This window comes from Bombina bombina, chromosome 3 (assembly GCF_027579735.1).
Source record: "Bombina bombina isolate aBomBom1 chromosome 3, aBomBom1.pri, whole genome shotgun sequence".
Classification (NCBI taxonomy): domain Eukaryota; kingdom Metazoa; phylum Chordata; class Amphibia; order Anura; family Bombinatoridae; genus Bombina; species Bombina bombina.
Window position 1 is genome coordinate 361,671,233 of NC_069501.1, and position 16,985 is coordinate 361,688,217.

The 16,985-nt window shown below is 38.9% G+C and overlaps 1 protein-coding gene across 4 annotated transcripts in view; it reads left to right on the forward strand.

Annotated features, from left to right (window-relative positions):
- DDX3X (DEAD-box helicase 3 X-linked) overlaps positions 1-16,985 on the forward strand; it is a 43,644-nt gene that overhangs the window by 24,017 nt on the left and 2,642 nt on the right. For all 4 annotated transcript variants that reach the window (XM_053706486.1, XM_053706485.1, XM_053706488.1 and 1 more), the window contains 10 exons: positions 83-218; positions 305-390; positions 483-581; positions 667-827; positions 7,948-8,092; positions 8,732-8,876; positions 9,106-9,287; positions 15,090-15,207; positions 15,397-15,553; positions 16,820-16,938. In XM_053706486.1, coding sequence (XP_053562461.1) covers positions 83-218; positions 305-390; positions 483-581; positions 667-827; positions 7,948-8,092; positions 8,732-8,876; positions 9,106-9,287; positions 15,090-15,207; positions 15,397-15,553; positions 16,820-16,938 — 1,348 coding nt within the window. The remainder of the gene's footprint in view (positions 1-82; positions 219-304; positions 391-482; positions 582-666; positions 828-7,947; positions 8,093-8,731; positions 8,877-9,105; positions 9,288-15,089; positions 15,208-15,396; positions 15,554-16,819; positions 16,939-16,985) is intronic.

Genomic DNA, 16,985 nt, shown 5'->3' on the forward strand with positions numbered 1-16,985 from the left:
CTGTTGCCTTTACAGAAAAACACTTGAGGGTTTGTGGTGGTTATATCAAAGGGTGCTGTTTTTAAATAACTTGTCTTTTCAGTTCCAAGATGTTACTATGGGGGAGATCATTATGGGGAACATTCAGCTAACTCGTTACACTCGACCTACTCCAGTTCAAAAACATGCAATTCCTATCATCATTGATAAGAGAGATCTGATGGCATGTGCTCAGACAGGTATGTGTTTTTGTGGGGGTTTTTTTTGGTGTTTTTTTTCCCCTTTCTCTCTCATCATAAGACCATTACTACTTGTCTTTTTGTAGGTTCTGGGAAGACAGCAGCATTTCTTTTGCCAATTTTAAGTCAAATCTATGCCGAAGGTCCTGGTGAGGCACTTAAGCACTTAAAGGTATTTAAAAGTTATATACCAGTTTGGATATGGGCGTATGTTTACTTGATGTATTAATGGTTCTTTTTTTTTTTTTTTTTTTTTTATTGCAGGATAATGGAAGGTATGGTAGACGCAAGCAATTTCCATTTTCCCTTGTTTTGGCTCCAACCAGAGAACTGGCCGTACAGATTTATGAAGAGGCTAGAAAGGTAGCAATTTTTTTACCTATTAAATACATACATATATGTATGCAAGCATGTATGTATTATATAATTATTATTTTTTGTTTTTAAGTTTGCTTACAGGTCAAGAGTTAGGCCGTGTGTTGTATATGGTGGAGCTGATATTGGTCAGCAGATTCGTGATTTAGAACGTGGCTGTCATTTACTTGTTGCTACTCCTGGTCGTCTTGTTGACATGATGGAGAGGGGAAAGATTGGCTTGGATTTCTGCAAGTATGAAAATTCTTTTATTTCACAAGGGATCTTTTGTCAAAACATATTAAAGGGACCTTAAAGTGCTGTTTGCTTCTCACTATGCTATTTATATTGGGTGCGCCATATTGGAGCTTGTACCTTGTGACAGAAGCAGTACATATTTACAGGTCTTGAGACATTATCTTATTGTCAAGCCTTACCAGGAGCTGTATCCTTTTTTTTTTTTTTTTTTTTTCCCTCTAAATATTTATGCAACTTTTAAAGGGATAAAGAATTCAAAATAACATGCTTCATATAGAGCATTTCATTTTTAGACAGTTGTAAAAAATGTATTTTTTTTAATTGTATGTTCTGACTTATGAAATAAATGTTGGCGGTTTCGTGTCCCTTTAAGCTCTTAAGCTGCAGAAATATATAAAGCTTCAGCTCCATTTTATGTGAGCTAAAACAAAGTGCAATCAACTATCAAAAAGTCAGCAACATCCCTGATCTCTAAATGTGCATCACTTGGTCAAAATGCATGAATAAGTGTTGATAGGGTGCCCAACATGTAACTGTGGTGACCACCCAGTAGCACATGTAAAGGGTTAAACTTACAACAGCTCTGAATGGAGCTGCAGACACAAGGGCATAACGGCATGGTGAGTAGTAACCAATCTATAAAGTTATTTTGTAACTGATTTCTGAGTAGCATGTCCTTAAAGGGACATTAAACACTAAATACATGCTAGATAGAATGATGCATTCAAAGAAAAGATTAGTCCATGACTAACATGTAGATGTATTATTTAAAGTTTCATTAGCTGTTTAAAAAGTGACAAAATAAGTAAAGTTTTAGTGTCTATAAAACACTGGGAGCTGCCATGTTGTAACTTGTGTTACCTTCTCTGCTGTGGCCAATTAGGGGCAGTTATAAATAGGTCACTAGAGTGTGCAGCCAATGGTTGTGCTGGATTTTAAGTGTTCTGCACTTCCATTTCTAACAGGAACTGAAAAGCTCACAATTTCAGAATGGAATTACAGGCAAAGAGGAAAAAATAAATAAAAATATATTGTAGATTGGATATATATATATATATATATATATATATATATATATATATATATATATATATATATATATATATATATATATATATATATATATATATATATATACAATTTATCTTTTTATATTACCATCTCAAAGTGTTTAATGTCTCTAAAGGGACACAGCCCAAATTTTTGTTCTTTCGTGATTCAGATAGAGCATGCTCCGGTTATAAAATTTTATTAATTCTCTCATTATTTCAAAAGCAAGAATGTAACTTTAGATGCCGGCCCTTTTTTGATGAACAACCTGGCTTGTTCTTGCTGATTGGTGGATTAATTTAACCGACCACTAAACATGCTGTCCATCGTTCTGAACTAAATAAAAAAAATAGCTTAGATGCCTTCTTCAAATAAAGATGGCAAGAGAGCGAAGACAGTGATAATAGGAGTAAATTAGAAAGTTGCTTAAATTTGCATGCTCTATCTGAATCACGAAAGGAAAAAATTTGGGTTCAGTGTCCCGTCGCCTAGTTTTTAGTAAGTAAAAAAAAAAAGCAAAACGCAACAAACGTCAATTGAGCCAGCTGTTGCTGTTAGGACTTGTTTTGTTAATTTATGATATATTTAATTTCCTTTGGTAGTTAAACTTTTTTTTTTTTCTTCTTCCCAACCGTGGTCCTAAAGTATCCCCAACAGGCCATGTTTTCTTTATTTAGGAGCAACAATTGCTCTATTTTACTTTTTTGTTAACATTTACAATCGCCATCTACTTGTCACTTGCGTTTCACACAGTTTACATTTTGTCATTCTTTTCACATTAGTATAGATTGTACCTCTGCCACTCACCTTTGTGGCCCTTTCTGTGTTGTCACAATGTCCTTTATCTACTACAGTCCTACCGAACACACACCTCACTTTAGCATTGCTGCTCACCAATTACATTATAATATATTCCATCCACACTTTGAGTCTCCTACTACTTTGGAGAAGAACTTGATCTCCAGCCACTTTCTTTTTTTTAATAGTTCAATATTTGCTTCTGGGTTTCGTTAAGGCTGCTCTTGTGATGTCACTCGTTCTAGGATTTTTTTAACGCATTGTAGACACACCCCTCTATTCTAGATCACTATGTATTTAATTAGACATGTCTACGTTGTGTGACTCCTTATGTTGAGGGTGAAAGTGATCTAGTGTAACTCTTGCTATATTTGCAGTTCGACATGAATCCTTTTCAGCTCTGCATCCAGACACATACTTCCACCACACCAGTATTGCAACATTGCTCTATTTATATACTTCAACTGTTAATATCTCCTTTCTCCCGATTATACCATTCATGAGTTTGTTTTTGTTTTTTACCATCAACAGAAGTAGACCATGTCTTTATTTCTTATACTCCTTATGAATTTTCATTTGATTATACCAGTCACTTTCCGTAACTTTACAGCACACTGTCTCATATCTATTTGTTTCATTCAATATACCAAATGTCAATATCTTTACTGATTGGCATATCGATGTTTGTATTTTTTCCTGTGTAAAGGCTTATCCCATTTTATTTTTATTTCATTGTGGAATATAATTACTCCATTATAGGGACAACCAATGCCATTTTCGCAGTTTGGAAGATGTAAATTCTCCAGACCCCCATGTGATAACCAATGAGACCTTGGCTCTTATACACGCCCTTTTTTTGTCACCAGTAAGGTTACTAGTATTGTGTGATGTCTGCCATCTTACATCCTATAAATAGCTGACAAGGTGGCTGCTCCGTCTTTGATAAAGCCTAACGGCAAAACATGTTAGGGGGAGAGAGAGAATCAGGGGATTCTCGTTTTTTACTAGCAAATCTTTCTTATGCAGCTATTACTCCGATAGTTTAAGTGGACCAAGTGTCTAAGCATATTCTATCCAGCAAGCGGGCAGTGTCTTAGAGACACTAGCGTAATACCGCTATTTAATTTATTGACCTTTTGTTGCAACCATCTAGTTAATCACTTTTGGGAATGATTGATTCTAGAGACTAATGTAGTGTAAAGCAACGTCAAAACAGTTGCACTCCTTTGGGCACAAGTATAGCTGTGTCCATCCCTGGAACCAGTTTTTAATCACACTATTTAGGTTATCATTTACCACTTAGTTTATATCGTAAATGCAACGGTTGTCCTATATTATTCAGGTCAACACGTGCTAATTAGTCTGCTTTATAAGCGGACCGGTTATGCCAGTACATACAACACTAAATGCAGGTAGTGTCTTAGACACTAGCACAATACCGCTATTAACTTTGGGTGTCAGTACAACTATCTTTCTACTCTCCAATAATAACGGGGACTAGGACTTTGCTGTGCATTAGATCGTATTAACTCCTAGATCCTGACAACTTACGATTTATAGACTAAGACAGCTACATCTATTTTAAGTATTCTAAATATCAATTTTTACATTATCTCCCTTCATTCTACAATTTAGATTTGGTGGGCAGTGTCCTAGTGACACTAGCATTACACTAGTCTTATTTGATCCTGCCCCTTGTAGCAATACTATCACCACAAATACTAGTGGAGATTTATATACTGCAGAATATCATTTTCCATAGCATGAATCTGTTCAGCTTTTTCTCCATGAGCCTGGTATATATAGTAAGGCAATTGATAATGTAATATTAATAAATGGCAGGCAGTGAATTAGAAATTCTAGAGTGTCATTGTTGCATTTCTGCTGTTCTCTCCTGGCTATCACTAGCAGATGTAAAGATATGATTATGATCTGGAGCACGCTTTTTCTATAACTTAGTGATAATAAAGTACACCCTGGCTTTAATTACCACTACGGTCACTTTCATTATAAAAAGTGCTCCTTCTTGCCTTTATATCCTCAATTTGGGAGAATCTATATATTTATAGTGCTATGATTAATCCTACACTCACGACGAATATAAGCTTAGCACTATCTTGCCCTATACTGTTTGTACCCTCCAAGATATTCCAGTCATCTGGTACCTGTGCACATAGCCCTACCCACAGTGACAATCACAGCTCATCCACATATTCTTACGCAGTACTCAGAACTTTGTAAACAATTGAGGTTATTTTTATTTATAATCTATTCCCTCTCTTCACATTGAGGGTGATCGTAACTTATGATTTAACTCATCTTAATTACACCTTAACTGTCCCCGATATCCTATGATGTACCATACGACTCCTTAGTTAAATACATATTTGGTTATCATATCAGTTGACCTTTGGGTTTATCGTTGCTGGCTTTGATAGGGTTCACCCGAGATCCACTAATACTCTCTGTACCTATGAATGCCATTATACCATCTGTCAGCTTTTTATAATCACTTACATATTTTGACTGGTAGTGACATTCTAGTTTAGCTGCATATGTTTTGTGTTTTTAATGGATACATTCTTTATTAAATTTTATTAAAAGGTTAATTTTTTTTATTTATTTTTTTAAATGAATTTTTATTCAGTTTTAGAATGTAAGGTAACACTTGGGGACACGCAGGACCCTGTTCAAACATAAACGGACAAAAAGAATCGGACATGCAGGTCAGGTTGCAATAGCTGTCAAAACATTGATACATCATAAGTAAATTGCAGGGATTTGTGGTGAAAATAATTCACCAATATTGAACCCTAGTGTGGGCTCGGAACATATGGGGGGGAGGAGGAGGTAATGCTTATAAATTAAATTTTAATGTTCCAAAGAGCAAGTCAGGAAAAAATTGCTGTACTATGTAGTAATGGATAGGTCCATATAGATTGAGAGCAGGTTCTGCCAACATCTAGGGATGTGGGCAACGAGGAAAAAATTCCAGAGACAAGTGAGATGCAAATTGTACCTAGTGCACACTGTACGTAGCACCCACTGTAGCCCACACTGAACCTAGCATTCATTGTACCTAGCACACGTTATACCTAGCACACGCTGTACTTAACACTCTTTTGTGCCTAGCACATGCTGGTACCAAGCACACGCAGCACCTACAGTACCCTACCCACACGGAACCCACCACACCCAATACCTAGCACAGACAGAACCTAGCATATATAGCACCTAGCACACACTGCGCCTAGCATTTATAGTATCTAATACCTCAATAAATCTATATAGTATAGAGTCAACCACATAAATAACTTGGGTTTCAAATTTTGAGTATAGTGGTCCTAACCAAGAAAAGGTAGTAAATATTGATTAAGTGCCCAAAAACAGTCGTAAAAAGAAAATATGGAGCTTGTAACTAGCGACCTATATGTAAACTTAGATCATTAGACCCACAGAACAGTCAGTCAACACTCTAAGAATGAGTCTAGGGATAAAAGGTTGTATCAGATTTGATATATTATGTATCCTGCATGACATTGTTTATGTTAAGATCATCTGTCTTTTTTTTTTGTTTGTAGTGGCTAAATGTAAATAAAAAGAATTTATTAAAAAAAAAAAAGTTACATGGCCATACTCTTGCCAAGCTTACAGCAGTATGAAACTGTGCTTATCCTGCTTCCTAATAGTTCAGGTGCAATGAGTAGTCCCGTATTGGTTTAGTATGTTTAAGAAGCTGAGTTCCAACAGAGACCTGGCTATCATTTAGTACAGAAATGCGTCTCTTCAGTATGTAGAGGTCTGCAGCCGGTGTAAATATTTCCTGAGCCAGATGATGCCGTATTCTCCTCTTGAGGTTGGCCGCTACCCACACGTGAGGAAATGTCGCAGGGCCAGGTGTCCCCAGTTTTTTTCCTGCCTTGGCTGGAAGTTGTGAGGTTGCTGCTGTTCTCACACCCTATGCCGCATGTTTTTTGATAATTTAGGCATCCATATAGTTATCGCGACTGTTGAGCGATCAGGTTGTCTCTTCTGGTCTAGAACTAGCAGGCGTTGTCAAACACTCAGGTATGTCTATGTGCCGTGAGCTGCAGCTATCAAAATATAGGTGCTGGTCTGGCTTACTATTAGCCCGGAATGGTGCGGCAGCACCACTGTCCTGAGACCATCTTGCAACGACTTCCCAGGATAATCCATGATGAGCTTAGACGGTGTGCAGGGAGATAGTTATGTAGAGAGCTGTCCCCGATTCCTTGAGTTCTTTTAGAATGCATTTGCACGGGGCTCCCTTTGGTGCAGCCATGCTGTTTCTCGGCCGGCTCCTCCACCCCAAGCTGAGTGATTTTTATAGAGTCCCAATAAAGATCGAAATTTCTGGGGGTGATTAGGTTATAGATTGAGTGTCCTATGGATGCTCAGACCATGATTCAATTACAGCATATAGTGGCTTTTACTTCATTGTGCGAGTGTGCTAGTGCGCCATACCTGTAGCAGAGTCTGTGCCAGATCGTTGGCGTGGTTTCACCAAATAGGAGCAGACAGTCTCTCAGTGATCTAATTCCCTTCGCGGCACTCTCGGATTCCCCCTGAGTTATTATGCTGCTTAGTGTGACCGCTATGCTGGGAACGCTCCATTATGTTGCATGATGTCAGACACGGACGCCATTACCTTCCATGATACTAAGTAGCACTATTGAGCGTAGTGAGCACCTCCGGATCCACAAGTAGCATAGTTGTGATCAGCAGGGTTTCTGGTGCTTACTGTTACTCTAGTCTCCTTCTGTAATGGGAAGTTATGTGCATTTTTGCCCCTTTTTGAATTCCACTAACAGAGCTGATGACTTATGCGGCCATTTTAGCCGCCGCCGGCTCCGCCCCCAGTAAAAGTTAATTTTTTATTACCTTGTCCATTTCTTACACTTGCAGGCTATCCCTTATTGATGACAATGAGTTGCTGAGTGCTAGCACACGCTTTTCGTAGTGTGACTGACAATCTCTGTTTCATGTTTTCTTTATAGCTGATCTTGAGCACAGGTGAAATAAGCTGATTAGTAAACATGATTATTTTACATGCTCTCGTCAAAGGTAATCCTGAAAGCCTGGCCTGTTGGAGGCCTGTGGTTAGTTTTGAAAACCAGTGTTATAGACGGATCATTCTAAAGCTGTAATTTCTTTATAAAAGTGTGTTTTTTTTTTTTTTTTTTTTAACATTTTCATAACACATTCAATACAGTTATATTAAATTTAACAAAATACTTTCTTTTTGCAGGTATTTAGTACTTGATGAAGCAGACAGAATGCTTGACATGGGTTTCGAACCTCAGATTCGGCGAATTGTTGAACAAGACACCATGCCACCTAAGGGTGTGCGTCAGACAATGATGTTTAGTGCAACATTCCCCAAAGAAATTCAGGTATAGAAGTGTTGAATTTTAAGTTTTAAGGAAAATTGATAAACTTACCTTTCTATAGCCACCTGAGGATCATGAATCAGTTTGGGGTATAAAGGTGCCAGAAAAGAGAAAATAAAGGGAAGCCGCCTCAAAAATTACAGGCGTATTTGTGGACTCTCCCTGCCAGGAAAGAAAGGAATTAGTCTGTTAAGCATACATTGTTTTCTTTCCAAAGGCAGGGAGAATCCACAACTTCATTCCTTACTGTTGGGAACCAATACCCAAGCTTTAGAGGGCACTGAAGGAAAAGGTCTTAATGTTTTTAGTATGTGCATCCATGCTGCTCATCTAATATGTAGTTAAATATATTGCTCATTACATTTTGCTGTATTTTCAGCATATATAGTTTGATATTTTTCATGTCCTGAGTGCAAGGATCATTATGTTAAATATTTTTTTGGTTCCTTTGGAGTGGACCTTGATCCAGTGCATTCTATACACATTGTTCTGGATTAGATTAGACTATTAAAGTACTATCCTGATATTTTGTGTGTGCATCCATAACCTCTCAAAAAACAAATGGCTGTCAGATGGCATTCTGAAGTGTGTGTTAGGTTTTTTTTTACCTAAGCTTACTAGGATTTTTTTTTTTCCTGTCAGATTCTTGCTCGAGATTTCTTAGAAGAATACATCTTCTTGGCTGTAGGCAGAGTTGGTTCAACATCTGAAAATATTACTCAAAAAGTAGTTTGGGTTGAAGAGATGGACAAACGATCATTTTTGCTCGACCTCCTTAACGCAACTGGTAAGTCTGGCAGAAAACCCCTCCTTTTTGATAGTAGTTTTTTTTTTTTTTTTTTTTTTTTTTTTTCTGCAGCCTTTCGGCTAAAATTATATAACTGGTTTGTCTCCCTTATTGAAACAAGTCTGCTTGTGTGTTGTGGGGTTAATTGAATATTTATATAAAGGGGGCATGTTCTCGCAAATGTAAAGACATCCCTAACTTTTAGTTTTCTATGTATTTCTATTTTTAGGAAAAGATTCCTTAACACTGGTATTTGTGGAGACAAAGAAAGGTGCAGATGCCCTTGAAGATTTCCTGTATCATGAAGGCTATGCATGCACAAGTATCCATGGTGACCGATCTCAAAGAGACAGGGAAGAAGCACTTCACCAGTTTCGTTCAGGAAAAAGCCCAATCTTAGTTGCCACTGCTGTAAGTAATGCAATTTTTATTCTTTTGTTCAGTGAATTTGGGGAGTGTTAGAAAATCTACCTTGTGTTGACCCTTTGTAAAGGTGTATGACAAAGTTGAAGTTTTTTTTTTTTTTTTTTTATTGTATGCTTTTGACTGGTTTGTCCACCTTTTTAGAGTTATGGGAGTTTATCAGCCAGTTAGTAAATGTTTTAATATCCATGCTTAAAGGCAGATCATGCTGTTATTTGAGATGTCAAAGCAGAAAATGCAGCATGACAAATGTTGCTCCACTGTTCTCTTAAAACATTGCTGTGACTCCTGAATGTAAGACGTTCTTGTGAGCAAGGAGTTACTCAGTTTACCTTATGAATTGTGATTTTTAGACCAAGTGCAAAGGAAACCAATTTTGTTAGACAATTTAAAAACAAAAATTTCCTCTCTGCAGCCAAATTGAAATGCAGTTTTCTAATGACACGATGAGACCACGGATCATCTAATAACTATTGGGATTAGCACTCCTGCCCAGCAGGAGGCGGCAAAGAGCACCACAGCAAAGCTGTTAAATATTACCTCCCTTCCCTCCAACCCCAGTCATTCTCTTTGCCTACGTTAGAGCAAGGAAGTGGTAAAGTTAAGTGTTAGAAAAGATTCTTCAAGCAAGATTTTATTATTTCTTTTTAAAGACACGATGAGTCCACGGATTTCATCCTTGTTGGATTACGCCTCCTGGTCAACAGGAGGCGGCAAAGAGCACCACAGCAAAGCTGTATAAATAGCTCCTCCTCATTCTCTTTGCCATCTCCTATCTTACAACACAGGCAAAGTGAGGTATATGTATGTATGCATGTATGTGTGTGTATATATATATATATATATATATATATATATATATATATATATATATATATATATATATATATATATATATATATATAATCTCCTACGCATTCTTAACTCATGCTGATTGTAGTCCACAGGGCTATGGGAGGGAGAGGACCTCTGAAAACCTGCTGGACTGCCATGCTGTCACACAGCATTCAAGGTAAGTGCTAACAGTAAAGTTTATAAGCAGATGGACTCTTACTATATTCACTGTTTGCCTTGTGTGTCACAGGGTTATGTGAAAATACATGATGCAGTATATTCTGTATTTCATACTTGCTCCTGGTGCCTGTACTAAAGCATGGTGACAGGGAGATTACATGGATCCTTGTGTGTCACTGGGGTATGTGAAAATATATTCTGTTTTTATACTTGCTCCCGGTGCCTATACTAAAGTATGGCGACCGGAAGATTGCATAGAGCCCTGTTTGCCACAGTGGCATGTGTCTATAATTTATACAGTATGTTCTGTTTTTTTGTTTTTATATATAAATCGTTCCCTGTGCCTAGACTAAAGAGAGGCGACCGGGAGATTGCATGGAACTATGTTTGTCATAGTGTGGATGTAAACAACGCCGTATGTTCTGTGTTTGATACTTCGCTTCCGGTGCCTATTCTAAAGGAAGGCGACCGGGAGGTTGCATGGAACACTATTTTTCACAGTGATATGGATACATAATTAACGCAGTGTGTTGTGTTTCACTGTGTCACAGTGGTACGTGTTAATAGCAGCATGGTGTGAATTTGTTTATTTACTTGGCTCCCGGTGCCTATTCTTAAGCCAGACGATCGGTTGATTGCATTGCAAACTTATTGTCCCAGGGGACTGTTTCACAAAGTGCACATCTTGTGTCCTGACAACATGTTCTTTTATTGCTCCCGGTGCTTATACTTCAAAAAATAAAAAAAATGGCGACTGGGAGTTGACTTGGGTAATGCCCACGACGGGCGGAGCTTGGCGCCGTGTTTGTGTACACTGCTTTTTAAGCGGGAGAAGTCTGGCATGGTGCCCTGTGTAATACACTTCCTCCTCTCTTCCGGTTATCGGAAAAGTTAGGAGCAATTTTTGACAGAGTATTTACGCTTAAGACAGCGCTATAGTGAACACATTGTGATGGCTGCCTTTCATCTCAGCTGGGTCTGGCTGAGATGTACAGGTGTTTAAGATTCCATATTTGCATGTGCCTCACGCTTTTTATTTTATCATTAATAAATGTGTTCACATCACCATTTACAACAGTACCAGTGGTTAAATTGTATGTTAATAACATTCAACATATAAGTATCTGCCTTAACTGGTCAGTTGGATTGAGGAGGGTTTCAAATGTCTTATGACACACATGCAGTGCCCTGCAGTTCCTCAAACATTCCATTTGGAGTTCACACAGCATCGATATGTTTAGATCATGGCGATATCTTGAATAAAGTAACGTTTATAAGATTAATAAAGTTACCTTTAAAATTTAAAGAGATGGTAACTTTTTGTGTTACTTTTTGTTGTGAAATCCCAACTGTTCATTTGGTAATTCGTCCTGTGATATCTCAGGATGGATCAGAACGCCCTGTTATGGGTACCTTGTTTTTAGGATGGATGCCATTGTGGTATTGCCAATCCTTTTCTGTATTTTCTTTGAGAGATCTTTGTCTTGCTAAAGATAATCTTGTCCAAGCCTGCCACTTTGTAAGTGACGCTGGTCAAGGTATGCTACAAATTCCTTAAAAGTCCACATGTGGTGCCCTGCATTTCCTCTATTATATTTGGGGGCTATTTGGTTTTTGGCAGCCTGCTATGTGCATTGCCGCCGTCTCTAGGGCGGCGGCATATGAGGTTGCTGCGCTATCTGAGGCCCTCGGGTCTGAGACTTCTGGATGAGATCCAAGTTATGATAAAGGCTGTCTAACTTATAATTGCCTTTATTTAGGGCTCTTCCCTTCAAGTTCTCTAATTGGGAGCGAAGATCTTGAGGTTTTTCTATCTTGGGTCGCTGAGCTTTCTTGTTGAAGACCTGGTCTGCAGATTTGTCTTCTGAGTCTAAGCTTTTAGCCATTCCATACAAAGGGAAGACTTTTTTTTGTTCGGACTTGATTTGTAGAAAATTATTGCTGACATCACGGGAGGTTAGGATCATCTTCTCCCGTAGAAGATTCCAAGAGGAATGAAGGAGTAAGGTGACTAACATTTCTCATTTTTGTAGTTTTCAAGAGAAGCTTTTCCTACTCGGCAGGAACGGTCCAAATCTTCATGGGAATCAAACTAGTTTTGGATCAAGGGTAAACAGTCCAAGCAGTTGACTAGCAATTCCTAGACAGTAGGAAGGGTGTACCCCCGATCCGGTGGCAGACTTCCTTCTTTGTTCGACGCCTGGGTTTGGTATGTCAGGATCCCTGGGCACTGGAAATATGTCTCAGATGCAATCTGGAGTTCAAGGTTTTTCTTCCTGGAGGAAGATTATTTATTTTTTAGATTACCTGCAGATCTGATGACGAGAGGCGTTCTTACATTGTGTCAGAGACCTCTCCAGGCAGTGACTATTCCTGTTTCAATTTTTGAGCAGGGACTGGAATGTTCCATTCTATTTGTGCTTCTCGAAGAAGAGGGAACCTTCAGGCCAATTCTAGACTTCAAGAGTCTTAAGTTCTCAGGGTACCATCCTTCTAGAGCTATTCGTTCCACCCTTTGTGACCACGGTGGATTTCTAGGCTGCGTATCTGCATGTTCAGTCACAGGGATCCTCAAGTTTTTCCGGTTGCTTGTCTGGATAAACACTACTAGTTTGTGGTTCTTCCTTTCAGGCTTGCCACAGCCTCCAGAATACTTACAAGTGTCTTATTGGGATGCCTTCTAGTTGAGGCACCGTCCTTTTAGCTAGCAGGATCCCTCAGTTCTTCCTGAGATCTCAAATGGAAGATGAATTTCATAAAGGGTTCCACACTTAGGAGTGATTTTCTTAGAAACCTTTATAATCTGTCTATGCAGATATTTCTGACAAGTGTCAGGAAATCAAAGATTATTGATTCTTGTCTGGGCCTTCAGTCCACTCGTCTTTCAATGGCTCGGTGCATTGAGTTAATTGGGCTGATGATCGCTTTCATCTCAGGGCTCTGCTGTTGAGCATGCTGAGACATTGGGGCGGAAGTTATTGGGACTTTCCCCCCTAGGCTTTTACTGGAGCAGGAGACAAGGGCCTCTCCAAGGTTTATCTATAGTTCACTTCTTTCAGGGTACATGTTTTCACAGATCCTCTTGGGTGATTGTGATGACTGAGGCCAGCCTCCTGGGGGGGGAGGGCAGTCTGGGTCGTCCTAAAGGTTCAAGGATTACGGACACAGTAAGAGTCCGTTTTTTTTTTTTCCCATGATCTACGATCAAAATAACGTCTGTGACCTGCATCAATCAACGAGATATGAGGATATTCCTTGACGGAGGTTACCAGATTAATTCCTCGAGCGGAGAATCATTCTTGTCTGTCGATGTTCCGCATCCCGGAGTTAGTTCTACTGGGAGGCAGATTTTCTGAACAGGCATATCTTTCCTCCAACCGAACGCCAAGTTTTCGGGCTACGGGTCGAGATCCAGGGACCCCAGGCAAACTGATAGATGCTCTGGAGACCCCTTAGACTTTCAAGCTAGCATACCTGTTTCCTCCGTTTTGTTCTTCTTCCTCTAGTAGTTACTCGGTTCATACAGTAAAGGGTCTTGGTGATACTGACAGCGCCGGTCTGACCTTGCAGGATTGGTATGCAGTTCCGATGGAGATGCATCTCTACTACCATGATGGTTCCCGTCGTGGAAAGTCCTGATTCAGGGGTACTTCCTTCACCCGAATCTAGTTTCTCGGCAGCTGTCTGCTTGGAGGTTGAACACTTGGTTTTATCTGAGCAATAGTAATTAGATGCTCCATGGACTCGTGTCATTAGAAAGAAAACAAAATTTATGCTTACCTGATTTATTTATTTCTTGACACAAGTCCACAGCCTGCCTTATTTATTTTTTTAAGACGGGCATTTGTCATACTATAAACCTGACACCTCTGCACCTTGTTGCTTCCTTTCTCTCCTTTTTACTTCGGTCGAATGACTGGGGTTAGAGGGAAGGAAGGCGATATTTAACAGCTTTGCTGTGGTGCTCTTTGCCGCCTCCTGCTGGGCAGGAGTGATATTCTCAATAGTAATTAGATTATCCGTGGACTCATCGTGTCAAGAGAAATAATTTTATCGGGTAAGCATAAATTTTGTTTTCTTTTGCTGCAATATTATAAAGCTTTTAAATGGGTTTATTCAGTTAAAGGGACAGTTAACCCAAAAATTTTCTCCCCTTTTAAATTATTCCAAATGATCCTTTTTACCTGCTAGTGTATTAAATTGGTTACAAGTAGCTCCTCTACTCCTTTTCAGCCTTTGAAATAGCTGATTTAGCCTGTAATATCGCCACCTACACTGAACAAATTAATACTGGAGTATAGGCTATTGAATAGCCTAAGTAAACACAGCCAGCATAAGAGATTACACTCTGTGGGATGCAGGATAGTTAAGTAATGATCATTTTCCATTGTTCTCTCTATGTATTGAGCTTTGGTGTTCCAGCCAAATAAAAGATAAGGAAGCAAGTCTGTTTACACAAACTTAGAACATGAGATCTGATATCACCTTTAAGTTCAACCCATTGTAATAGGCTGTGGTTTCAAAGCACAAAAATCAGCTACTTCATATACACAAATAAGCATGAAAATGCAATTTCTCAAATATTTTATACTCTGCAGTTGGTATAACAAGTCATTTAAAATACATTAATGGAAAAACAATTTTACAGTGTACTGTCCCTTTAATAAACACACTGCAATTAAGCTGGTGCTTTCAGTGTAACTAATTTACAATTCTAACTTCTGGCTCTAGATATCCATGTAAACCATGTTCACTTGTATTTAAATTCTAACTTAGGTTGCAGCAAGAGGACTTGATATTTCAAACGTGAAGCATGTCATAAACTTTGACTTGCCAAGTGATATTGAAGAATATGTCCATCGTATTGGCCGTACTGGTCGTGTCGGTAACCTTGGTAAGTATAAACAGCTGCAGGAATTATTTGCTTTTTGAAGATCTCTCTCCTTTCTCTTCTCTCGTCTGTCTGTGTCTCTGTCAAATTAATACACATTTTGTTTCATTTAACTTGTAAACTATTTTGATCTGATAATTCTCAGGTTTTTTTTTTAATTATGTGTGTAACTTCTAAAATGATTATTTTAAGGTCTTGCAACATCATTTTTTAATGAAAAGAACATAAATATAACAAAGGACTTACTAGATCTTCTTGTGGAAGCTAAACAAGAGGTACCATCTTGGCTAGAGAACATGGCTTATGAACAACACCACAAAACTAGCACTCGTGGAGGACGTTCAAAGAGGTATGTGGAGAGAGATAGATACTGTATGTCTTAGTTGGAACTGATGTATTACACCGGAATAATATATAGTATTTCTTTCTAATGACACAAGTCCACGGATCATCTAATTACTATTGGGCTATATCACTCCTGCCCAGCAGGCGGCAGCAAAGAGCACCACCGCAAAGCTGTTAAATATCACCTCCCTTCCCTCCCACCCCAGTCATTCTCTTTGCCTATGTTAGTGCAAGGAAGTGGTGGTAGTTAGGTGTTAGAAAAGATTCTTCAAGCAAGATTATATTTTTTAAGTAGTGCAAGATTGTGCTGCTTTGTCCTAGGGTGTAGCCGTAGTCCATATCGGTCTATTCAGTACCTAAAATAGTTTCTGACCAGAACATTAATCAGGAGATTGTTGTTCCTTCCTTGTGTCCTAATCCTTCTCAGAAGGAACGGTTTCTGCACAATCTGGACCTGGTACGTGCATTAAAATTCTGTTTAAAGGCGACTAAGGGACAAAAAGCTACGGCTACGTCTTTGTGGCATACGTTTTGCCTATGAAACTGCTGGACAGCAATCTCCAGAGTTATGGATCATTCCACAAGGGCTGTTTTCTTCCTCATGGGCATTTAAAAATTAAGCTTCTGTGGAACAGATTTGCAAGGCTGCAACTTGGTTCTCTTCCCACTTTTTCAAAATTCTATAAATTTGATACTTTTGCCTCAGCTGAGGCCGCTTTTGGGAGAGAGGTTCTAAAAGCCGTGGTGCCTTCAGTTTAGGTTCCCTGTCTTGTCCCTCCCTTTTCTGTGTACTCTAGCTTGGGTATTGATTCCCAATAGTAATTAGATGGTCTGTGGACTCATTGTGTCGTAAGAAAGAAAGAAAGAAAACATTTATGCTTACCTGATGATAAATGTATTTTTCTTGACACGAGTCCACGGCCACCCTGTTCTTTAGACAGGGTGTTAGTATAAACTTAAGACACCCTTGCACCTTGTTGCTTCCTTTCTCTCCTTTACTTCGGTCGAATGACTGGGGTGGGAGGGAAGGAGGCGATATTTAACAGCTTTGCTGTGGTGCTCTTTGCCGTCTCCTGCTGGGCAGGAGTGATATATCCCAATAGTAATTAGATGATCCGTGGACTCATCGTGTCAAGAGAAATAATTTTATCAGGTAAGCATAAATAGTTTTGTTTTTTTACAAGGTCCATGCACACATTTTCAGTTTAAATGTGACAATAGTGCCTTTATAGATGTGCAAAAATATATTTAACGCTGTTATTTCTCTTAGCCGGTTTAGTGGTGGGTTTGGTGCCAGAGACTATCGTCAGAGTAGTGGCACTAGTAGCAGTTTTGGCGGCAGCAGCAGCCGTGGAAGCAGAAGCACTGGCAGCAGAGGATTTGGTGGAGGTAAGAGAACCTAATTTCTGACCCTGTTTTATTTAAAATAGCTAAAA